The following is a 26,412-nucleotide window of genomic DNA, read 5'->3' as shown; positions in this document are numbered from 1 at the left end:
TGAAAAAAATAATTTTTTTTTCTAGAAATAATTCCGAAATAATTGCTGTCACTTTTGAAGTCAGCTGGTAATAAAATTTTAATGTGAAAAATATTTAACGAAACTAATATGCTATAGCAATTTTTGGAAATACATACATACATACATATTGTATATGCATTTATGTCCGTTACACGTGAAATATTAAAATTAAAAACTGTAAAATTATAACAATGTATGCAAAATAAGTACTAATAAATTTTGAAAAAATAAAAGAATTTTGAATTTGTCGTAATAAATGTCCATAGTAATAGTGTTTTTGTGGAAAATTTGATATATAAAGATTGACGCTGGTAATTGTACAGTTAGCACTTAACAAAACAGACTGTATTCAACACAATAGAAAAAGTTTTAGTATAGTCGAACATTGATATGTATGATATATGTTATCGTTGAGGCTAGAAATCTATGTGGTAAAAACTAAAATTGAGTTTAAAAACCATTGTGGTGAATTTTGTGAAAGTGTTGAATATAATGTGTTGCGTTAATGATAACAAACATGACGGTAAGCATGTGCTACACTGCTCAAAAACCGTATACAATATTTATAACGCAAAAAACTGGACAGTGGACTTTAGATGACTTATTAGAGTGCAACATAGCAAGTACTAGAACTCACCATAGCAGTACCAAAATTCACCATTGTAGTACCAATACTTCCCACAGCATTACTAAAACTCACCACAACATTACCAAAACTCAACACAGCGTTACTAAAACTCACCACAACATTACCAAAACTCAACACAGCATTACTAAAACTCACCACAACTTACTTTTATTACAAATTTCGTCATAAACCCCTTACAAAGCACTCACCACTCAAAACACTGCGAACTGAAACCTTAAAACGAACTTTCTTTTATTAAACATACTACAAATAATACATATATAATATACACATATACGCACACAAGCATACATACACACATACATAAAAACATGAACTTAAAATTTTGAACTTAACAAGAAATATTTACAAAAATCAAATGCAAAAACCGACATGAAAACAGAAACGAAAGCAAAGCAAAAGAAAAACTGAAGAAGCACACATCTAGCGGTAGCATAGCATATAAGGCTTAACAGCAGCAACAACAAAAAACAAAAAAAAAACACAAAAACAAAAAATTTAAAATGTCATGTGTGACAACTTTTCGGCTAAGCATGTATATGTAAAACATTAATTAAAAATAAAATTAACTAAAATTTTTGAGTGAAAATATTTGTAAAAAAAAAAACAAAAACGAAAACAATTTCTGGTTATACGAAAAACTTTTAGGCATACGAAAAATAAGCAAACTTTTCGAAGAAAATATAAATTTATACTAAAAAAAACCAAAAAAACAACAGCAATGATGTAAGTTGCATGCTAAAAGTTTAAACAAAATAAAATTTAAATGAAAAAAAATCTATATGGCAAAAAGCAAGTACGTAAATATTTCATGGAAAATTTATTTGTAAGCATACACATTACACTTATGGCAAAATTATATAAAAATTAACTATGCATTTATACATACATACACACAAATTTATGTATGTACATATGTATGAGAAAAATGCAAACCTTTTGGATGTAAATTAAAATTAAAACCAAATTTATATATTTAAAAATTATGAACTTAAATTTATGGCAAAACAGTAGAAATACGTTGGAAATTAAAATAAAAAGTGTAAAAAAAATTTGTTTGGCTAAATATTAAAATTAAAAACAAAATTAAATATAAACACGAGTTTTAAGACAAAATATGCTGGTAGATTAACAACTTTGTTGTAAGCAAGAAATGTAAATGCAAAAATTAAAAATAAAAAAATATTAAAACAAAATGCAAATGCAAAACAGCGTAAGATGAAAATGTCAAGCAAAGCAGAAATGAGAAAACGCAGCAAAAATGTGTTTTTAGTTAGGTTTTTGTAAATATTCCACGCAAAATTAGTAAGCAGTACCACGCTTTACCCCTAAGCCACTGTATACACAGATACATACACACACACATATAAAAACATACTACAAATTACAAAAATAACAAAATTAAAAAAAAAAGAGTTATAAATAAATAAAAAACGCTATGTTACCAATGTAAAGTGTAAAAATTGTACTAAAACTTAAATTTTAATTTTAAATTTACAAAAGAAATAAAGAAAAAAATTATTAAAAATAAAAAAATTAATAAACAAACTAATGCATGTGTATAACGAGCAGAAATGATATGGAAACTTTGAAAATAAAGTGAAAAATGTAAACAAAAACACTGTAGTTTGGCGATACGAAATACAATAGACGAACAGCTGATGCAAACAATAATACGATTATAGCAGTAACGACAAATTAAGTTTTTGTTGTTTTGCAAAATTTCTGACAGCATAATGATCAAGAGCGAGTTGGCATAGCGAATGATCTGCGGCAATGATTTGTTTGTGGGTTTAAAAAGGAAAAATTTTCACTAATTGGAAAATACAAAACCAACAAAAAAATATTTCGTTAGCTTACAAAGCAAAAAGTTTTCACCGTTTGATGAATATATTTCAAGACTATAACCGTGGTTACCAACCTATGTAAACTCGCGCACATTGCATAAATAGACGAAGAGTTGAAGAGAGTGAAATGCGCATGCTAACTGTAAAGGAAATATTGAATATTTCGTTTTTAATTGCAGTATCCATTTTAGTAATTTTAGAAGCTTATACGATTTTTTTGCTTTCACCCAGTCCAACATGTGTTAGCCCAAAAATATTACACCGCAGTAATTTTTTAATATCAGCATCCTTAAAAAATAACAGTAATATTTTAAAAATGTATGTATTTGAAAAATATTTTTATCTCTCATATTTAAAAAATAAATAAATAATATTTTCAGAATTACATCGAGTGGGATGATATTGCTAGTTGGCAATATAGTTACTTAAATATTGCAAAATTCTTAACAAGATAATTTTTTTTATATTAACACTCCTCTACTAATTTTATTTATAACTTAATAATATTGTAAAAATTATTGCTTTCTATTCACTTCTCCGTATATAGTATTCATTTAGGATTTATTTAGTAGCGCCTAAAAGTATGCAATTACTATGAAATCACATCGCGTGATATGGCTCAACTTTATAACAGAGAGTGGCAACCTTTCTTTATACAAAAATAATAACGGAATATGACAATTTGAAATCGCATGTGCGACGCTCCAGTAATTTAGCAGAATTTTTTTTAGAGTTTAAATACTTGTTCGCAAACGTTTTCAAATTATTGTGCACATTTTTAGACATTTTTAAATTTTTTTCTACAAATAAATTGTACTAATTGATTTCAAAACTTAATTTAAAAAAAAAATTTATATATTTAAATAAAAAAAAATCGAGCGCCAAAAAGTATGCTCAATTAATTTATTTAAACTGTTTTAAGGATACTCTCATTTTCATAGGGCTCTTTTAAAAACATTAATTATAGAAAATTGTGTTAATAAGAGAATTCTGTTAATTTTTTTTTTTTGGCTAAAATTTTTGGAAAAAGAAAATTGAAAAAGAAAAACTGAAATATTTTCAAAATTTCAAAAACAGTCAATATATGTCGGAAAATCAAGCATTGCAGCATTTCTTGTCTTCAACTTTGTAGGGGAATATATTTGTGTCTAAATTTTAAACTGGCTTAAGTCGATTTAAAATTTTCAAAACATTTTGAGTGTTTATGAGCAATTAAATGAGAAGAGAATGTTGTTTTTTTTTATTAAAAACAATACCTTCAATGTTTGAACTATTTTTTTTTTATTTAAAATAAAAATAACCACACGAACTTAAGTCTAGTTAAGTTGCTTTAACATTTAGATATAAAAATATGTTAATAAAAACCGATTAAAATTCAGTTTCGCGCACTTGGTCAGTAAAGATGTTTAATTTTTCTCACAAAAAAAAAAACGTTCCGTTAACAGTATATCTTAAAATTTAACTGAAAACTGTATATAAAAAACACTATTACACTATTTGAAAAAAAAAGTATTACAAAACCGAGTATAGTATACTGCATTCAAGAAAAACTAAAATAAAAATTTCGGAACCGAAACTTTTCATAAACAGTTCAGAACAGCAATGAGTGAAATATGTGCATCAAATATTGTAATTGTGTTTAAAAGCATACAATATTGAGTGTTTTAAAAACTATCGAGCAAATAAATAAAAATAAAAATTAATATTAAAGTAATCAGTGTGTGTAAGTCAAGTGGTAAATATTAGTAAATAGTTTTCAAATATAAAGAAGAAGAAGCAGAAACAAATTAAGCATTATTATAATTAAAATAGTACAAAATAAGCTAATAAGCAACGGTATTTGACTTTTTCGAAAACCTTTTTGTAGCATTTTTTGTATGTATCATTCAGACAGCGAAAGGGTGGAGTGGAGGATGGGGGTGAAATTTTCAGTTTAGCGCTAAAGTCACACGGTAAAAATTTTGAGAAGGGAAAATAGATAGAACAGAAAGAGCCGCTACAAAAAAGAAAAAAACAAAAATACAAATAATTGCATAAAAAAGAAGAAGAGAAAAACTATTGAACACAAAAACTTTTTGGAATATGATGAGTACAAAATTTCAGGTAATATTTGCTGATAGCAAAGAAAAAACGTAAAAAGAAACAAAAAATTAATTGAATAAAAAGCGGAGTGGTGAATTAAGTAAATTAAAAATATAAGTAAAATTTTGCGTAAGCGTATATAAAACAAGATTGTACAAATTTTTTCGGCGTAAAATAAAGTAATGGAAATTTTTTTAAAGAAATTACAAAACAGTGTGGCATTAGTGTGACATTTTGAATAAATTAATTTTAGAAACCCAAAAAAAAACAATGTAATTAAAAAAAAAATAAGGTTAAGTATAACGAAGTTGTGTAGAATTACTTGATTTTATTTTCTTTTTTGTAGACTATTTTTTCGTGTGTACCAAATTAATTCGTTATTATTAGGTTTCGATATTTTTTCGCAATTTTACTTATATAACAACAACAACGTTGCACTTGAGTTACACATGTCTGAAAGACGATTCTTAAATTGCCGTTAAACGATTGTTCTGAATTGCAGCGAAAAAAATTAAAACGTAAAATAAAGCTATAAATGCAAATAACGGGATAGTACAGTACCAGAAAAGGAACTCAATAAAAAAAAAAAAAATTTTAAGCAAAAAATTGTAATATAGAGTAATTATTATTTTTTATTTTTTGGAAAAATAAAATAGCGCACTGTACATACAGCCATACATACGTACACATATGCATACTAAGCAGTTTAATGGAATAAATTTACGTAATAAAACATAAACTCTACAAACTCAGGGCATTTAAGGAGACTCACAACAACACATTGCATTTACAGTGTAAAAAAAATATTAATTAAAGCATTAAAAATAAAATTAAATTATGAAGTAGCAATTGCGACAAAAAAATAGATAAATTAATATTTATTATATGTCTGTAGCTGAATTAAAGCACTTACATTTTTTTTATGAAAAATATATATTTTTTTATAATTTATTTTGATACTTTTTTTTTATACATTTTTTTTTAATTAAATCTATAAAGTATTATCATATATAACATATTAATTTCAATATTTTTTTTAAATTATATTAAACCTTTCAATTGAATTCTGAGTTTTAAGTCAAAAACAATTATTTAAAAAACACGCTTTTGTATACGAAAATAAAAATACTTACATACAAATATTGACTATATTGGAAAAAAAAGAAATAGTAGAAAGGTAAGGCTACAAACAATTTATGAAAAATCGAAAAAAAATCTGTAACATTTGAAATTTTTACCGTGTAAAATTTGACATAAAATTTTTTCTAACAAATGCCCGGACATAATAAATAATTCAAAAATCCGTGTAACAGCAACAATAACAAAAAACGAGCAAATTACCATATAATAACAGTCAAGCATACGAATGCGAACCTCTCAGGAATTAAATGAGTAATTAGACATAAAAAACAGTTTTGGAGAACTTACTTGTAAAAATATCTTTATAAAAAAAAAAAACAGAGCTCAAAAACATTTATTGGATTCGCGTGCAATACTACTCAAAATAATGAGTACTACGGGCAATGGTGGTGTGTAGGAAATTAGTTACGCTAAAAGTAAATGTAATAAAGTTTGCGCCTAAAAGTATGCAACATATAAGACATTGTATGATTTTCGTTTCATAGTTACCAAAATGGATCAAAATACGTAATAGACTATAATAAGAAGGGGGAAAAATCCATACAAACAAAAATAAGTGAGGGGAAAAGTAGAAAGAAAAATAAATGTAATTCAAGTAGAAGAAAAAGGAAAAAGTTTAAGAAGTAAAAAGAAAACACACCATTTCTTGCAAGAAGGTAGAGTAATCAGCCAGCGAGCTAGCATGTAAAGCAAACGAGATACTAAGACGAAATTTGCTATTACTTAAAAATAGACATGGGGTCCAAGGTACATATAGAGAAAATGTTAGACAGACAAGATAACCAGCTACGCAAAAGCATAATAATGCTTAGAGCTAAGAAGAAAAACCAACAATTGCTAAAAAAAAAATTGCAGGAAGCTATTAGAAAAAGCGCAGAAGATGAGTGTTGAAAAATTAAGAAATGTACAGTTGCTTGCGGAATAATTCCACACCCCAAATTAATAAATTAAAAGTAGAAGAGACGAACAGCAGTCAACATAAGGAACGAATCAGCCTGTTTACGATTTGGCATTACGAAATGTGTCTGTAAAAGTAGTCAATGTAATAAAAATAATAAAAATACATTTTTTCTAAAAAAAAATAGTAATTTTTAGTTAAGAATTCATTTCTAACCTAACTTGTAAACTACAAAATACACACATGCATAAAAACATATTTAATAGACACATACACACACACACACACACAAGCAAAACAAATAATAGGCAAATAGAAAAACGGAAACAGAAATATTAAAACTGTGATTGCACTATCTAAAGAAAAAAGTGAAAACATGTGAGAATGCGTTAAATAAATTATGAATTATATTACGTAATTAAAAATTGATTTATAATAAATTACATTATGCTTAACAAAAAATATTGAAACACAAAACAAGGAAGAAAGAAATTATGTAAATAAAGAGAAAATGGAAAAATTAAAACAGCAAAACAAACGGTGTTGTAAAAGGCTTAAGAAGAAATAAGATAATTTGAAAATTTAAAATTAAAAAAAAAAAAATTTAATATTGTGCAATATTTTCCGTTTTTATATATAAAAAATATGATTATGGCATTTTTCCACAACAAAACAGAGTGCATACAATAACTGAGTATTGAAATATGACGAAATCTTGCTAATTTGCGCAGAAAATATCTGTATGTACTAAAAAGTGTAAAAAGCGAAGCACGAAAATTGTAAATTTATCTGCATAAACATTTTCGGCTTTTTAAAAAAATTATTTGTATGAAATAATTTTTTGTAGCACTCATTTATTTGAACATTAAAGTCTGAAATAATGTATAAAAAATATAAAAAAGAAAGTTTAAAAGTCTCAACTAATTTTTGTGACTCGAACATAAGTACTTAAATTTACATTTCTATTAAAACATTTATATTTACATTTTACAAATATTTACATACGTGAGTATGCTATATAAGGTAAAGGCATTTCATATGTAAAAACATTTAAAAATAGTATGTGAAGAGCGGCAAACGAAAATATTACCAACAGTCCATACATACAATGCAAAACTCAGAAGTATTTAATTTTAATTCAAACTTCTTAAACAAACAAGTTTAATTTTGCTTTAAAAAACTGAAAAAAAAAGAACAGAAATGTTTACAATGCGTAAGTGCAAAACTGCAAACAAAATAATTAAAAAATTTTGTATTTTAGTTGTTATTTATTATTTTGAAATTCTGACCAGCAGCGATTTAATTATTGCTTCGAAAAAAATACAAAAAAAAAATAACAAAAAAAAAAAAAAAATTACGAAAAAACAAGTGTACATTAAATTTTTGGAAATTTATACTAAGTTATTTAAAAATGTCACACACATACACACAACACATTCGTTTTATACATAAAAGGGTATTTATGAAATTATAATATACGTACATACTTACAACCAAAAGAGGTGCCATTGAGCAGTAAGAAGATTAATGTATGATTAATGTAAAGGTAATGGAAAATAAATGAAAGTACTCACTTACTAGCAGTAATGGATGCAGAATTCAATAAAATTGTTGCTAAAAAAATAAAAATGCTAACATGTTTTTCAATTTTCCTTTTTGGAAATTTTTTAGGATATTTAACATTTGGCAAGGTTTCTATGCTTACAAAGTTAAAACTATTTTTAGCACCAACGTGGGCCGTCTTCTCTCTCACAAGCCAATCAGGATTGCAAATAATGCTTTAAAAAAATAATTGAACTACTATTTGAATTAAAATTTTTTTATATTATTTTTTGTCTCAAAAATTTGAAATAAAAATATTTAAAAATTTTTCAACTCTAATCCCGGTATTTTTTGAAAAAATAAAATAAAATTAATTACAAGATTATTATAAAAAATTTAAAAAAAATTATTTAATCTTCTGCAAATAACTGTCTTTAAAAAAATAATTGAGTTACTATCAAATTAAAATTTTTTTCTGTTTATTTTTGTCTAAAAAATTTTAATTAAAGATATATTAAAATTTTTAAACTCTAATACCGGGGATTTTTTGAAAAAATAAAATAATATTAGTCCCAAGATTATTAATAAAAATTTAAAAAAAATTAAATAATTCTTTTAGAATTTTTATTTTTGTCTACATCGTGTTTTGGTTATCTTAAAAAAAAAAAAAAAAAACAAACAAAGCAATAAAAGTTTAATAAAATATCAACATAGTTTAGAACTTTTTGACTTATTTTAATTTCATTACTTTAAATTATCGTGTTTAAATTAAAAATAGTCCCTTAAAAAAATATTTTTTTAATTTTTTATTTCAATTTTTATATAAACAAGTATTTTCAAAATTTTTAGTCCAAGACTAAAGTATTAAAAATCGGAAATTTGAAGACATTGGAAATAAATTTTTAATTTTAAAAATAGAATTAAATTTTCAGTTTAATTTTCATTTAATCCTTACCTTTTTCATCCCAAAATTATATTATATTTTGAAAAATATATTTTTAATCAAAAATTGTAATTAAAAATCAAATATAAAAACCATAATTTTTAAGTAAAAAATTGCTAACCTGAAGTTAATATTTTATGGAGTTGATAAGAGATAATTCTAATTATCTCAACTCATTTGCAAAAGCCCATATAAATCCCTCGAAGTCAATCCATTTCATATGCACAACAACTCACAAATATGGCAACATTAACTATTCAACAAATGAGAGCTCAACTTGGCAGCACTGCGTTGGCAACCGATTGGCAAAAATTATTTGAAGCATTTTATTCATTAAATAAAAGCAATAATTTAAGTAATTAGGATTCACGCTTATATTTTTGCACTACTATCGAAAGAATTAAAATATAATTTAGCGTATTAACTTAAAAATGTTTGCAATTATTTATAAAATTCAATACTGTTGCCACAGCAAATCAACAGATGTCGCCTGACGCCAATTAGCTGAATAGCTTACGTGACTCCCTCGCAATTTGACGTTTGGTTTTTGCCAAATTTTGACAGCAGCAATTGCTTCACAAAAAAATTTCAAGCGAACGTTTTTGTTTTCACAAATAATACATAGAAATTAAGTTAAGGATACACCATGAATTCGGCGACGAAAGTGAGTAAATTAAAAAATTGTGCGGTTCTTTCCAGCGTTGTAGGTCGGCTTGCAATACCAAATTTGTAGCGACTTTTAATATTGTGCCACAATTAGGCGGCATAGCTTCCTTTGGTTGGTTTTCGGCGCGCGTATTTTGCTCATGAGTTAATAGATTCATACGTGCCGAGGTGTGCAGAGATGTTTTCGTGGACGGACAGTATTTATTTCGGTTTTTGTTTTGAAGTGTGCTTCTAAACAATTGACCCTCGACGCCGCACCTCAACGCTGGGGACCCGTTAGTGGGTCGCTTATACCATTTGGAGTATTAAACTTGTAAATTACTTACAGGTTGGCGAAATATTTACAGCCGCTGGCCAAGCTTTTAGTCGTTTAGGAGATTTAACAATGCAATTGCATCCAAACGCCGAATCGCCATCAGGGTAAGTGTGTTGTTAAATTGCAAGAAAGTATTTTTTGTGTTTTATTGTAAAATTTCGTAGTTATTTTATGTAATTGCGGATAGCAAAAATAAATATTTGAGTGATGTGAATATATGTAAGCAATATTAATATGCTCTTTGTAAAAATTTCTATGCACACTCCATCTGAATAAATATGTATGTGAATTTGCAAAATATTCCACAAAAAATTCACTAAAAAAGTTTAGACAAGTGCGTAGTTAAAAGCTGCTTTTATTACAATTACGAGCATTTTTCTTAGTAAATAATAACGCATTTGTCAATAATATATATATAGTTCCTTGAAGAACTCATTAATAATTAGTGTAAACAAATTTACTTTTATAAGAATTAGTTTCCCGTCACCAAATTTCGTCCCAGTAGAATTTCTATTCATAAAAAATTATAAATATGCTAATATTCGCTTTGTTCTCTCGCTATATTCCATGTCCATCTTTAATTACCAACAAAAAAAATCGCGTTCTTTTAATATAATTTCTACACCACATACAGCAAGTGGACCGAAGAGGAGATAAACATGCTACACTCATCCATACTACGTTTTTCGGATGATTTGAATAAAATAAGCTCAAGCATTAAAAATAGGACAGTGTAAGTTTTAAAATACAAAATGAGTAATTTTTCAAAAATTTGTATCTTAGTAAGGATGTAGCGAGAGGGCATTAACAATCATAAATAAAAAAAGAAAATATCTAAAAACTGTATTTTCTCTCAAATAGTTCTCAAATACGACAAGCACTCAAGAAGAAGGCTTTCGAAGACGCCGGTATACCAGCCAAACAGGTGCCTGTGCAGCAAGTACAACATGTCATACAGACCGTGCAACAATTGCCAACACAACAAACGCATGTTGTCAAACAGCAAACAATACAATTGAATACAATACAGCAACAGAACCAAAATGTAAATGTAATAACTCAACAACAACAACAGCAGCAGCAGCATCATCAAACACAACAGACCCAGCCAGGCACACCACAAACAGTGCATATTCAGCACGTTCAACGTATATTGCCGGTGCAGGCCACACAGGTGTCACAGCAGCAACATCATCCTCAACCAACACTAACTGCGCCACAATCGTTGCAGACTTCACCCAAACAAATTATCATACAACAAACCAGCGCAGCAACACAAATTATACAACAACCACAGACTACCACAGTGACGTTGCAGCAATTCCAACAATTGCAACAGCAACAAAAAGCATTGTTGGCCGTATCAGCAGGATCTACAATGGCTACTGTGACGGAGAATGTGGTTTTACAACCTGCTACGTCGACGCAAATGGCGCAGGTGGTACAAACCGTACAACAACAGTCAGCGCAGCAGCAGCAGCAGCAAACAACGTCCCAACAACAAGCTTTAACGGTTGCTAGTAGCGCTACTGCCATAACTGCTGTGGCGCCGTCGACAGTTATGGTGCCAGCTACAGTTGGCGTAAGTGGTGTGGCTGTAACGACTACCGCACCGCAAACTACAACTTCTATAGCTCTGAAATCGGGTCCAGATGTGATGATGACACTGAATCGTATCAACACACAGGAACACGAAGAAGAATGCCTACCCGCTGATGTGGTCAAATTGGATTTTGCCAATGAAGAGGTAACCGGATGAAATCTAGAGAATGCGGTGGCCAGCGATGTTGGTGTAGGTGGTGGCAGCGGCAATGGCGATAGCGTGGAATGTGTGACGGTCGAAGATGATGATTATTATTTTTTCAATTCAAAGAACTAAATAATTTACGTATAAATTGAGTACATTAGTAGAAAAAAAATGTTTTAATGAATTATATTTTAATATAAATTTAATTTATTGTAGTTCGTTATGCAGAATGCAACTGTTCGACAAAACATGAACTAAATTTAGTTTCATGTGCAAGTTGTAACTACGCATAACTCAATATACAGTTGTATTTTAATATTATTCATTCTTAAATTAACATCATCTATATTTAAGTTTAATGCAATTATTAATTAGGGCTTAAACGAATTAGTGCCAAGTTTAGGAAAACTTTAATTCTCAAAAGATAGATTTTTGCACACCTATTCTTTACATATCTTTTAATTAGTATTTCTTCGGCAAACGTTATAATCACCTATGAGTATTGTTTTGTTTATTTTTTCTATTATTATTTTATAGCAAAGGCTGGTGTGCGTATGATATGTACAAATTGAACAAAGCCCATAGGCTTAAAAATCGTAAGAAACATTTCTATATCTATGTGAAAACTTTAATAAGAATAAAATCATAAAAATTGGCATTGTTGAAGGTACTACATTTTAAGCTATTTTACTGAAAATAAAAGTCATAATTTTGTATAAAATAAACATGAAATCATTAAACTGACTATGTTTAAATAAATGAAAGATAAAATAGAAAATCGCAAGTTGGAAATAATATTATAACACAAAGGTGAATGCTCAACTTTGCTAAGGAGCTGCGCGTGCTCCTACCATAATTGTTTTAAAAGTTTACATTGTTTAAACTTACCAGCTAATTGCCACTGATTCTTCTATTGAGCCAGAATGGTGTTATTTTTAATATATTATGGGATGTTAAATTAACATGTTTGCAACTACAGCTTAGTAATTTATTTGTTGTACTTCTGCGAGCAATAAATTTGTATCACATTTCACTTCACTAATTTACACATAATTATTAATAATATCTATTAAAAATTGTTAATTTGCTTAACAAACAATGAGAAACACTTCTATGGCACTTTGTAATGATTTTATGCTAGTTATTAAAAGTGCATACACATTTTTCGGATAACGGCAGATTTACGTTGTCACATTGCAAATGGCAGTTCGCGAAATTTTTACTTCCTTGCTTTCCACTTATACTTATGTGCATGTAATATTTATAACTGTATAATATATGTTCCATATAGCGACTTATAGCTTGAAAATAGGCGTTATAGACATACAATAGTAAAATATTTTCACAATTTTTAGTTAAAATTTGTTTTCACACTTAACTATCGCAGTCGTAGCTTGCCCGTTACACTTCACGATTACTACCGAACAACGTTTAATGGCGCTTAAATAAGCATATTCGTTTTGAATGTGTTAATATGATTTTCTACTATCACGATGTTACATTTTATATGTGTTACAAGTTGCTAGTAATTGGTTAATTTTGATTTTAGAGGTACAAAATTAATTAAATTAAACACAATATTTTAAACACACATTACGAAAATATTTAAATAATTTAAGGCACTAATGCACTTCATCGTAAGTTTATGCATGTCAAATCTTGCTCACTGCACATCACGATTACTCCCGCACGACGACGAATAGCGTTCAAAGTGTATTAATTGCAAATCTATAGAAATACAGCACATTCATAGCTTTTGTATTATATTACTTTTTGCGCGTTATTAGTATTTTGTTGTGTATGAAATTGAAGCTATAAAGTTAATTTTATTAAACATTAAACTTAGCTTTGTTACATCGCATTGGTTAACGGCTACTTAAATCGTCGGGAAACAGAACGGATACTGACGAGAATGCGTAAAAGCAAAAGAGGAAATAGGGTTGCTGTCTGTGCTAAGAATTTGAGTGCAAATAATGAAAAAACTATGTTGCGATTTCAAATTTTTGTGTATTTCAATTCGCAAACTGTATTAATTTGTTACTTAACTTTTACATAAGTCTATTGTAATTAATCGTATTTTTTGTATATATTTCGTATTTAGTTTGTATAAAATATCACAAACTAAATTAGTTAATATTGATGAAACAATTTTTAAACATACATTCACCCTGTTTTGAAATACGGACGACGAAAACTTTAATTAGTTTCTTATGCATGCCGCAAGGACTACAGAATATCAAAAAATAATGCTCGTTGAGCGCTTGTTCTAAACATAGTATTTCTTGAAGTTTAGTGGTAACTCCAGCCTTTTATTGTCGTACAATATTTGAGTATAATGTACACTGTTTTTTGCAATTAATTTTTTAAAGTATTAACACACAAATGCACTTTCTAATTTCGCGGCGCTAAACGACCAGTCAACTCGTCGAGAAAACAAAACGGAAACTGACGAGAATGCAAGAAAACGAGAAGTAAGTAGGGTTGCACGTTCTACTACAAATTATTTGAAATTTAGATTAAGTGTTATTTAAAAGATTGGATTTTTATAATTAAAGTTCGGAGACCCTATATATGTATGTATATACTCGAAATCATCCCTTAATTTTAATACACACGTCTTTTTCCGCCAATACACCACTATAACATATAGCTGCCATACAAACTGACCGATCAAAATGAAGGTAAAGTTGTTTTTATATCCTTTATGCTATAAGAAATGCACCTATGAGAAGTATTTATTTGGTGTTTTAGCTGCTTGTATTTTTTTCGAATGAAAACTTATATTTAACATCTGATTATATAAACAGTTGATTATATAAATAAAATATATATATATGTAACAATTAATGATATTCATAGTAGTAACGATATGGATCTGAATATTGACTAACACCGCCAGATGCTGTCGGCTGATGCGGTTTGTTCACCGGACGTATCAAGTACGTGCTACGTCTGTTTGCATATTAAAAATAAATATTAATATATATAGTATATAAAAAATTATTTGTATGTTTTCCAGCACTTACCGATTATGATCGCCCGCATGTACCTGAAAGCTCGACTCTTCTTGATGATCGTGTGAGAATAATTTCTTTAGCGCAATAATACCGGCAATTGTCAGCGCCACTTTGCTAATGACCAAAGCTTTTGTTGCGATCGCTGCCAACGCCTTCAAACCAATGGGTCCGGCAATGCCCATGGCGGTGAGTAATGCCGCAATTACATATTTCATATGACCACCGTCCTTATTCTTATTCTTCTGGCTATGGCCACCATTATCGTCGTCATCGCCATGCCCACGTCCTTGACTCATATCCATTTTTAACGCATGCGTACGCATCAACTTGTCAATTTTGGCAAGCAATGCACGATCGATGGAACTTAGTGAGCTGAGCGCACGTCCGTCAGCTATCGAACTGAGAATACTTTCTTTCTCAGTGCTATTCTGCTTCTCCAAAACAAGACCGTCAACAATTTTGATGGAATCCTGTTCGAGCGCACGCGAAAGCGCAGTCAGTGCCTTTTGTTTGAGACAACCGATGAAATCATTCTTCTCCTGACAATCTTCATAAACGCGTCGCGCTATCATAAATTCCGGCCCAAACCAACTGTTGGCGGTAGCGGCACGACCTTGACGCTGCGCAAATTGTGTATGTTTGATTTGCGTTTGCTGTGGCTGATTGTGGTTGCGGCGCTGTTGCGTCAGCGGGTGATGGTGATGTCGTGCTGTGGCTGTATCCAGTATTAAACTGATCGCAATCGCTATGAGCAGCCACTCGATTGTGTTGCTGAGCCGCATGCTGCCTGTATAATTCTTTTAAGCAGCGGTGTGAAGTGTTGCCACGAGTATCCTTTCGTTCACCTGCCAATCCGTTTCACCAATCCACGTTGTTAGCTTACAGTCTAGCTCAGCTGCTGCAGTATAACTCAGCTCCGCTCAATTTCAGCGCAACGTCAAATTCTAAATGCAACTGCCGTTAACTTGCTGCACGCTGCTAGCTTTTATAAATTGCGTTTTGACGTCTCGCCGCCGTTTAGCAGCATTCGAGGCACTCGCTCGTAAAGAGTTGGCGTGCCATCATGCCATTTGGTAGTGTTCGAAATCAGCGCCAACATTGCAAGTGAACATGTTTTAAGATCGCCCTCATCACACTATTCATTGGCGCTTTTAATTGCCATAAGTAACCACCACGAAGTTCTTCAGTTTCAGTAGCTGATAGCTGCTTTGATGTATTCATTTCATGTTTTGTTGCGAGTGCCTTTTCAAATTCGCTGACATGTTTCTGTTATTCAACGGTGCAAACAAACACATTTTGTTTTCTTCAATGCGATTCCATAAAAAATAAACGCAAAAAAAGTTTGTAAAATAATTTACGCAAATAAATAGAAATTAAAAGATCGACGGATAATAAATTTGTTGCTTTCTTCGGTGATTTGTGCAGTCTTCATACTTGAGTTGCTTGCACTTTTTCTGCGGCGCGTCGAAACTCGTAAATCAAATATACTGCCGCGCAGCTGAGTAGGTTCAAAGAATTTTCCACCATACCTAGTGGAAAGAAGTAACTTACTGCCAGAAGTTTTTTTGAAGTATAATAAAAAAGAACAGCCTAGAGGAGCCCGACCAACTTTTGCCGGAAAATACAGAACCTGTTCCGGGGATTGACAAAAACTAGGTTTTTCTGAATTAAAAAGTTTGATCACGTGATCAGGAACAAAAAATGGCAGAAAGTAGGGTTTCCTTAAGGTTAAATGGTACTTGACCTCACATGACTGGGCTAAAGAATTGTAGAAAGTAGTTTTTTTCGAAATATGAAAAGTTTAAGCCAGAGCACAAAGGACCTGTTCCAGGGACTGACAAAAAGTAAATTTTTCTGAATTAAAAAAGTTCAATCCAGGTGGACCCGATCAACATTTGTCAGAAATCACGTGATCAGGAACAAAAAATGGCAGAAAGTAGGGTTTCCTGAAGGTTAAACGGAACACGATCTTACATGAACTAGGATAAAGAATTGTGGAGAGTATATTTTCCGGAAACATAAAAAGTTTAATTCAGAGAGGCCTGACCAACTTTCGCCAGAAATTACACGACTGGGAGCAAAAAATGACAGAAAGTAGTTTTTCCCGTAAACTAAAAAAGTTTAGTCTTTAAGAATCCGACAAACTTTTGTCCGAAATTACGTGATCTGGGACAAGAAATGACAAGGAAAACTCAGAATCTGTTTCAGAGAATTGCAAAAAGTATGGATGGACCCGACCAACTTTTGTCAGAAATCACGTGATCTGGGACAAGGAATGGTAGAAAGTAGTCTTTTTAATAGTAAAAAGAGTTTAAACTGAACAAATTTGCTAAAAATCATATAATTGGCGACAAAAATGACAGTAATTAGTTTTTTCCGAAGTAAACAAAGTACAGAAACACGACCAACTTTTGCCAGAAAGCATAAAACTTGGACCAAAGTATGACAAAGAGTATAGAAAAGAGTTCAACCTGGAAATATTCGAACAACTATTGTCAGGAATAAACAGATCTGGAACAGGGAATGTAAAAAGTAAAAGTAAAAAGTTTAACCTAGAGGAGCTCGAGCTCTTTTACATAAAAATTACATGACTTGAATCAAATCATGCTCGGAAGTAATATTTTCCGATGTAAAAATGTACAACCGCGGTGAACCAGGTAAAATTTTAGTCATAAATCATATGTCCTGTGCAAAATTATGTTAGAAAGTATTCTTCACTATGTAAAACAGTGCAATTAGGGTGGATCCGACCATTACAATTATCACTAATTTAGCCAAAGACCTACGAAACGAATTATGTGTTCCCTAGAGTCTTCAAATATTCTTAGATCGATTTCATGGTTGTCTCAAAAAGAGTAGGCTTCCATAAATAACGCTTGGGCCCTTATTTAGTAGATCAAGTGCCAAAATATTGAAGTGAGCAATTGGTAAATATACTCATCTGATCTTAAAATGATCGTAAAAACATGGGGGAGGTTATCTTGAAACATAATGTACGAGGGACGCAATTTCATGACGTTTAGAGTCTAATATTACAGTTTAGATAAACAAATATTGTAAATCATTAAGAGATAAAATTGTTGTTATTATTATATTTTTTGTTTAAAAAAGCCAAAGCTGTAAAAAACGTTTTTATTTCTTAAATGTTTTTTTAATTTTTTTATAATTTTTGAGACTAAGTTGCACTTATACAGTTGACCGGCAGTGTATTTATAAACACTGTGTTTATAAAAATTGACACGCTTGCACTTGTAGCACCGTTTTCCAATTAATCAAAGTTAGTTGAACTTAATTAATTAGCCACAATCTTCGATTGTGTTTGATGTCCACACTTACGAAAGTAATATTTATTTATTTGTGAGAAAAATAGCCACGACAATGAAACAGGGTGCGCCAACTTAAATATATTGGTTTGGAAATATTGAATAAGTATTCAAAATATAGTTCAAAATAAATTGCAACGGATCAAATGTAATGACAATAGCAATAATATGGTATACAATTTTTTTCTTGTTTTAATTATTAGAAGTATTATAAAGTACCATAAAAGAAGGCGCACCCTGTAGTTTATGTACATATCTATCGCAGCGAATCATGAAAGCATAAAACTCAAACGGATATTTTGCCGTGAGACAGAGTGAAAATAATATTGTCTGCATGATACTCTGACGATCGAGATGACAGTTAGCTCTGAAGACCGTCATCCAGATACGGCAACTATATTTTTAGATCGCAAAAAGAACGCTCCAAATAAGTGGGTGCTAAAATGTAATTAATTAAAGCTTGTAACGATCTACAGAAGATTTCAAGACCTTAATGAAGTCCTTTAGAAGGAGATGTGTAGAATCATATCGAAGCAGGCCTAAACCCAAATATCTAAGTAAGAAAATTAAATGAATAGTTGCGTCAGGAAGTGGTTGGTTACGATTACAAGCTAGCTTGTTGATACTAGTATGGCCTCATAATTATTTTGGCTAGCCAAGATTTTAGTAATCTGTTGATATTACAAGCTCATATCAATTTTCTTGACTGGTTTTTAGGGCACTTAAAAATTTCGGCGACTGAATTTAATTTGCTAAATAATCAACTCAATTATAACACGTCTTGATGAATGTTTTGAAGTCATATATCAGTGATAAATGCTGAATTGCACATTTGGTGCACTAGTCCAGTAGGTGAAATTGAATTAAAAACCGTTATAATTTTGTTTTCATAGCCATAACTAGGCACATACATATATATATATATATAATTAAAAAAAAAAATATATATATACATAATATATATAAAGTCAGGTGTTGCTATACTAAAAATTACACGCGGACAGACACCAGCTCACAGCACTAGTTTAGATCGTATTTGTTCGCATGAATTTCTACGTGCAATGAGCTTGAAGAGTTTGCGTGCGCTTGAAATACTTTTGCGCATGCGCATGAGTGGCGTTTGAAGAAATTTTCTTTGCGTGTTAAATTAATTGTTGTAAACGAACTGGAGGCATTTTACATGTAAAGTGTGTACTTCATAAATGTTATATATAAAATATTGTAGGTAGTAGTCATAGTTTAAGAGTGTTAAAGACACTTTCAACTAAAATGTTTGATGAACATAAACTTTTGTTGAAGTCATGTACTGCACTTTAATATACAATAATACAAAGTAGTGAAAATGAAGTGTATTGAAAGCTAAACATGCAGGAAAGTTTGTATTCGAACGCGATTGACCATTACATATGTTAGAGGTTCAAGTTCATGTAAGCCATTCCCGAACGGTTTTTGGTGGTTTTGTATTGTCTGCTTTAGGCGATTGTTATAAAGTAGTACCGGTATTTCGACTCAGCAAGTACGCGTCAAATCCTAGGCTGTGGTGGTCCCCTTATTAGTATTGGTTAAGAACTGATAAATTTACTTCGATTCCATACTAATTATATTATCTGATTAAAAGTGACTGAGAAAAGCCAGGGAGCCAAAACTGGCAAATACGATGGCTGATTCTCATTTCGTGTTTGGCTAAAAAGTCAGCCAATATCATGCCGGAATATGACGGCGCATTATCGTTGTGAAAAATCCATGCATTTTATGCACACAAGTGCTGTCGTAGACGCCTGAAAACGACCAAGTAGTATTCCTTAATGAGCGTTTGAACCTGTGGAACCAATCTGTAGTGAACCACACCACGGTTAATAATAAAAACAACGAGCATCGCCTAATTTTTGACCGACTCTTGCGTGGTTTTATTGATTTCGGTGCATTTTTGGAGCGCCATTTGCTAGTTTGCTGGACAGTTTCGACGTCAGATTCTATAACCCACGTCTAGTCACCAGTAATGCTGTGTTGGATAGGGTAGATTGATGTGGTCCTCAGCTATGTTGTCAAGTTTCTCTTTTTGCAAACTCTACTCGACGTTGTCTTTGTAAAAGATGCAGATCTTTTGGTACGAGTCTAGCATTGGCACGCTTCATACCCAAAACATTAACCAAAATGTGTTGAGTCGGTCCATGAGAGATATTAAGATCCTCTGCTAGCTCTCTGATGCCAACACGACCATTTTCAAGCACTGTTTCATTAAATTTTGAGATGTTATCGTCATTAACAGAGGTGGATGAAAGACTCGCATGAGGCAAGTTTTCGTAAGGGTTTAGAGCTAAAAAATTTACTAAAAAACTTTCGGATTCAAACTTATTATATATCTTTAGATTTCCGAATTTCATTTAATATAAAAAAATAGTGATCCGAAAAGTATATCTACTCGGCTGATTAAAAAAAAAAATGTAATTTTTTTTTCGAAATCCTCACGTAAAAACTTTCGTGGATATGTATAAAGACGCCTATGAAAATCAGAGCCCTTAATATTAATATTAAGAGGTCATACATCGCAGATTTCTATTTCTACCACTTAGGAGATATTCAAGGTCAAACTTAAATTAACTCCTACAAAACTAATAATTGACTATCGTTTTACAGTTATAAGCTATAGTGGTCAAATATGAACAATTTGTAAGGAGGTTGTAGCGATATATAAGAATTTGAGTTGGATCGGTCAAATTGTATGGCAACTATATGTTATTGTTCTTCTATATTGGCGATCCCAATCAATAGGCAGTGTCTCAAAGGGGAGAGAGTGTATGCAAAATTTCAGATCGACATCCCAAAAACTGAGGGCCGTATACACGAGCTAGTCTCTCAGTTCTTGAAATGTCGATTTGAAATTTTGACGGACGGACAGATGAACATGGCTAAATTGACTCAGCTCGCCACGCTAATCATTTATATACGAATATACTTGATAAGGTTTCCGACGTTTGCTACTGAATGTTACAAACTTCGTGGGACCTAAACTAGGGTATAAAAATATACCTACGCGTTAATTCAATTACCGAAAATTTCAATCACTTTTTTCATTAAATTTTTGCCACTATAAAATAAGCTGTCAGCACTTAATGAACGACATTTTAAAACATCTTCATAAAACTAACGTTAAGCGCACAATAACGGTGATTGATGCGTTAAGTTTAATGGATAAGCGTCGAAATTCAACCACTAAGGCAGCCTGCTAGTAAGCCCATTATTAGCTTTCGCACTTGTGCCACACGCTGACCTTTTCATACGACAATTTGTCGCATTAATTCAATAGCGGAATAGGTCGGCAGGGCAACAGGCAAAATTTTCAAGCGCTCAACACCCACTATCCACCAGCGCTGCGGATTATTATTAATAAAGCCACCACCAAGCAACAACAGCTAGCGACCAGCGTTGGCTTTTTGCGGTGGCGCATTTTTGAAAATTGACATATTGCACTGGTAAGCGATACTTGCAACACCCCAGCACCGCAGTTACAACTCGCCGTCAAATGCTGCCATATGTGGCGCAAACAAAGCCGCAAGCAAACAGGCAGCGGTGCAAAAAGAATAGCCAGATAATGACACCCACTAAATTGCCGTGCACAGCAGGTTGTTTTTGTTGTTGCGTTCAGGTTCAATGGCGGGCAGGACCTAGCAGGGCTTCTAGTAACATATAGTTATCTCCCAGACAAAGCATTTTTTCGCATGTGTGTGTGTGTGTGTGTAAGAATTGGTATATTAAGCGTATTTTTGATTGATTTTTTTGTTACCACCAGATTTGCTACTTCTTGCTCCCCCCACCATCCCTCCTCTCATGCAGCTTGCTTTTACTTGTGGCGCTGAAAGCATTCTCGTTGGTGTGACTCTATTGTTGTGTGTCCATTCTATTCTTTTTAATTTACTAACATTTTTGGTAATGTTTATTGGTTTTGTTGTTGCTCTGGTTGTTGTTGTTGTTGTTCACACAGCCATTACTCATCTAACAATGAATCAAAGCATTTGCTTGTTGCATTTTCACGCAGATTGCTTTCATTATCAGATTAAACGGTTAAATTATGTACAGGGTGTCAATGTAACGGGATTATATTGATTTTAGTAATGCATACACATACGTATGCATGTATGTGTGTATTTACTTTTATGTTTTGTGACCAGCCTTCCGTAGCTTTAACAAAATAATTTGATGAATTAGCAAATAAAATTCTTATGAAATGTTCTTTGGCAGTTTATTTACGCTTCCTGAATATTTGATTGGTTTAATGCGATTATTATTATGTATGAATGCATATGCGTGTATATTTTGGTAGAGTGAAACTAATGCATTTCAATACTTGACACGTGCTAAGCTTTCTTGAATTGTTGTCTAATTGTGATTTTATGTTAATTTTGTGAATGAATATTTATATATTAATTCTTGTTAAAAAAAAATCAAAAACTAGAAAAAACGTTAACTTCAACTGCACCGAAGCCTAATACTCTTCACATGCGCATTTCATATAGCATGAAAGGGTGTAAAAATATCTTTATCTTGATATTGATCGATCATTTTGTATGACAGCTATATGCTTTAGCAGACCGATCTGTACAATATATTCGTAGATTGTTGTATTGGTCCTTGGTCTATAATCTATGCTAAATTTCGTGAAGATACCTTTTCAAATAAAAAAGTGTATGCAAGAACTTGATTTTGACCGACCACTTTGTCTGGCAGCTATATCTTATAGTGGTCTGATATTGGCGGTTCCGAGTTATGAGCAGTTACTTGAAAAAAAGAACGTGTGCAACTTTGTTTAAACTTTAAGGGATTAATTGCCCCTTTGTGTACATTTTATGGGATCAATGATGCTTTTGTTTACAGTTTATGGGGTCAATGACCTCTTTGTTTACATTATAAGGTCAATGACACTTTTGTTTATATTTAGTCAAGTCCACAACCTATGCTTACATTTAGCCAAGTCAACAAACTTTGAATAAATTTGGGGTTAATGACTCTTTCATTTTATGGGGTAATGAACCCTTTGTTTACATTTTATGTAGTCAATACAGCTTTGTTTACATTTTGCCGAGGTCAATGACCCCTTTGTTTGTATGTGTTGGGGTCAATGACCCTTTTGTTTACCTTTAGCCAAGTCGAAAATCTTTGTTTACATTTAGCCAAGTTTGCATATATACAGACAAGTCTGCCTTTCAGATAGACGGACATGGCAAATTGACTTAGCTCATCAAGCTGATAGTTTATATAAATTTGTATAGGGTTTCCGACGTTTCCTTCTGTGTGTTACAAATTTCGTGGCAAACTTAAAATACCCTGTTTAGAATATAATAACGCAAACAGGAAAAAACGTTACCTTCAGCTTCACTCAAGTTGTAATACCCTTCACATGTACTTTTTTTGTAACACTGAAGGGTATAAAAAAGAAATTTATCTTGATTTTGATTGAGCAGTTTGAATGTCAGCTTTATGATATAACAAACTGGTCTGATCTTAACAATATATCCTGCTGATCATTTATATACATATGTTATATATTTTATAGGGTCTTCTATGTTCCCTTCTGGGTGTTACGAAATTGGTGGAAAACTTAAGATACCCTCTTCAGGGTATAAAATGAAGTTCAATAGTGGTCGTTCTTCGAACTAGATCTAAGTTTTGACATAAAAAAGCTTCACATAAAATTCATCTACCGCTTTTGCTATTTAAAATTTGTGAAGTTCTTCTTTTTGTATTTTCGAGATTTGTCGCATTACTAGGCATTTTTCGAAATACCGTTAATTGAGAGAAGAGTGTGTTTATCGTTATATTTAATAAAGGTTTCTCAATTTTTCCAGAGCTAAAACAAAGACTGAACTATATTATATTAAACAAGGTGTGCGACTTTGATAAAATATTGAAGAATTCAACAATGCGCCTAATTGTAGACAATATTTATTTTAATATTCTATTTACTAGTTTGCATATATTGGTTATATGTAATCTAATTTCGTAAACAAATATTTTTACTTAAAAATAAAGTATTTCAAATAATTAAATTAAACCCAATTGGATTAAAATCAATCGGAATAAAAGGGAGATGCTTAAAAAATCAAATAAGTATCTTTAAGTTGGAAAAACACTCTGGCGAGAATATATTGTATATAAATTGTTCAAATATATGTCACACGTAAATAATTTACAAAAATTTGTTTTTTGAAGTTTCAAGAAATCCTCAGAACATATTCAGCAAGTGCACCGAAGAAATATCATCACTGGCTTGGAACGAAAAATTTACTCTACCTTTTAGCCAAAATGATTTCCCATGAAGACCAGAGAACTTTTTTTACGGAACTGTCCACAGCCTGAGCACAGAAATTGACCAGTTAAAATTAAGTTTTCGGAACAAGAGTTAAATATTACAAATTTTCTGAAAAAACTTATCATAGTAATGTATATAATTTCCAAATCATCAAAAAGTAGAGATTTCAACGATGAAAAAGCTGTCTGACTTGTTTAAAAAAGGAGACATTTTTACGTGAGAACTTTTGATTGATAATTAGGGTTTTTACAATATTAGTTCAATATAAAGAGGAAAAACAAATTTTTTACATACAAAAAAAAAACAGTGTGTTTGGGACATAAAAATGTAAGTTTCTATAAATTTTTTGAAAGACAATAAATTTTTGTACAAAATTAAAATAATTAAAATCTCAAAAACTTGGTTATTAGAATTTTTCACATACATTTTGAGGTAATGTGAAAGAAGCCTATATACAAAAGTTGTAGATATTTTCATTACCTACAACATTGCCACATAGATTTTTTCTATAGGACTCGTAGTTTTGTCGGAAATCGAGATAAAATGTTTTTAACGCTTAAAAATTAAACCACGCACCTCCCCTTTCTTTTCCCCACCTCAGATCGCCCGTATATTATGTTTTCTTTAATGTTTGTTATTTTATCTTTCGTTTCCGATGGGTTTTATTCTGCTATGCTTTTTTTTTGTTTTCCAAAATTATCTACCCTGGTCCAATGTATGTACATATGTATGTATATCTATTGTGTTGTCCGAAAATTTTAAGTTGATCCGGGAAATGATTTCGGAGATACTTGTATAAGTGTATTTGGAAACAGTTTTTAACTTAGTGTAATCGGCTCCCAATATTTCAAATCATTTGTCGAGTCCTTTGATCACAGCCTGTATTCATTTGGGTTAATAAAATTTTGTTTTGTTTTTTAGATGTAAAACAATTTATGGCAGAAAAATCTTTCTCACCATCAGACAGCTTTTCGGAGGTCGTCCTGGAGATTGGCTACGTGATCAAGGGACTCCAAAATTTTTCGAAAAGAATCGGCGATTATTGAAGTGCGTTAAGTTCTGTGAATGTATTTTTTTTTTTAATTTTTTTAGAATATCCTGTTAGTACTAAAATTAACGAACTTCAAGTAATGTTTTTATAAAGTATTAAAGTTTGAATAAATTTAACAAACACATGCTATTCATATACACGTATGTAAATATAACTTGCATTTCTTTAAAGGTGTTTGAATGCGTCTATGTCATAACCACAAAGTTTTCTCCAATCACTGACAACACACTTCATCAAACAATTAATCAATAATAAAACTGTTTTGGTCATTATCAACTGGAGCGTTAATATTTTAACCAATTGTATTTGAGTATAATGAATTGAAGGTAATAAGTGCAAAAGTATGGCAAGAATATATATGATATGTATTTAAATATTTTAAAAGATGATGAAATATATAATATGAGGAAAATGTGAATTTGTTAAAAATAAAATATAATATTATTTCAACTTATTCGCTCTCTCTAGAAAGAACGATAAAGAGGTAATAAGCTATCGAAAATTAGTCAGTAAGTTTTCGTAGGTGTTTATCAGTAAAAATATTTATCTCAAGGCATGCTTAATCGATAGAATATCGGGTATAAAGGATGTTGGAAAGTAACATAAATTTTTAGGCTTCGAATTTTCGACTTTTTCCCATTCCCAAAGCTGAAGAAACCAATGAAAGGAAAGCCGCAACTGTTGAGATCTAGTCAGAATCGAAGAAAGAGCTGATGGCCATACTAAAAAGCGCATTTGATCAGTGCATCGAGGATTGGAAAAAGCATTGGCACAAGTGTATTATATCCGAGAGGGATTACTTTGAAGGGGATAAAATAGATATTGATGAATAAATAAGTACTTTTCAAAAATTTCAAAATTTA

At 31.0% G+C, this 26,412-nt stretch overlaps 2 protein-coding genes across 3 annotated transcripts; one reads left to right on the top strand and one right to left on the bottom strand.

Annotated features, from left to right (window-relative positions):
- Positions 1-9,630: 9,630 nt before the first annotated feature.
- On the top strand, positions 9,631-12,635 carry LOC106621012 (putative uncharacterized protein DDB_G0271606). Of its 2 annotated transcripts, XM_014239697.3 has the most exons (4): positions 9,631-9,786; positions 10,117-10,208; positions 10,739-10,837; positions 10,966-12,635. In XM_014239697.3, the coding sequence occupies exons 1-4, from the start codon at positions 9,769-9,771 to the stop codon at positions 11,861-11,863; spliced, it is 1,107 nt and encodes a 368-aa protein (XP_014095172.1). In that variant the 5' UTR covers positions 9,631-9,768; the 3' UTR covers positions 11,864-12,635. The 2 variants fall into 2 exon arrangements, with proteins under 2 accessions (XP_014095172.1, XP_014095173.1); XM_014239698.3 differs by lacking the exon at positions 10,739-10,837.
- A 1,886-nt stretch (positions 12,636-14,521) lies between these two features.
- On the bottom strand, positions 14,522-16,240 carry Osi21 (Osiris 21). Its single transcript, XM_014239700.3, has 2 exons — positions 14,878-16,240; positions 14,522-14,803 (listed from the first exon to the last, which is right to left on the bottom strand). The coding sequence occupies exons 1-2, from the start codon at positions 15,648-15,650 to the stop codon at positions 14,695-14,697; spliced, it is 882 nt and encodes a 293-aa protein (XP_014095175.2). The 5' UTR covers positions 15,651-16,240; the 3' UTR covers positions 14,522-14,694.
- Between the last annotated feature and the right edge of the window lie 10,172 nt (positions 16,241-26,412).

This window comes from Bactrocera oleae, chromosome 3, assembly GCF_042242935.1.
Source record: "Bactrocera oleae isolate idBacOlea1 chromosome 3, idBacOlea1, whole genome shotgun sequence".
Classification (NCBI taxonomy): domain Eukaryota; kingdom Metazoa; phylum Arthropoda; class Insecta; order Diptera; family Tephritidae; genus Bactrocera; species Bactrocera oleae.
This window is presented reverse-complemented; position numbering and strand designations above follow the sequence as displayed.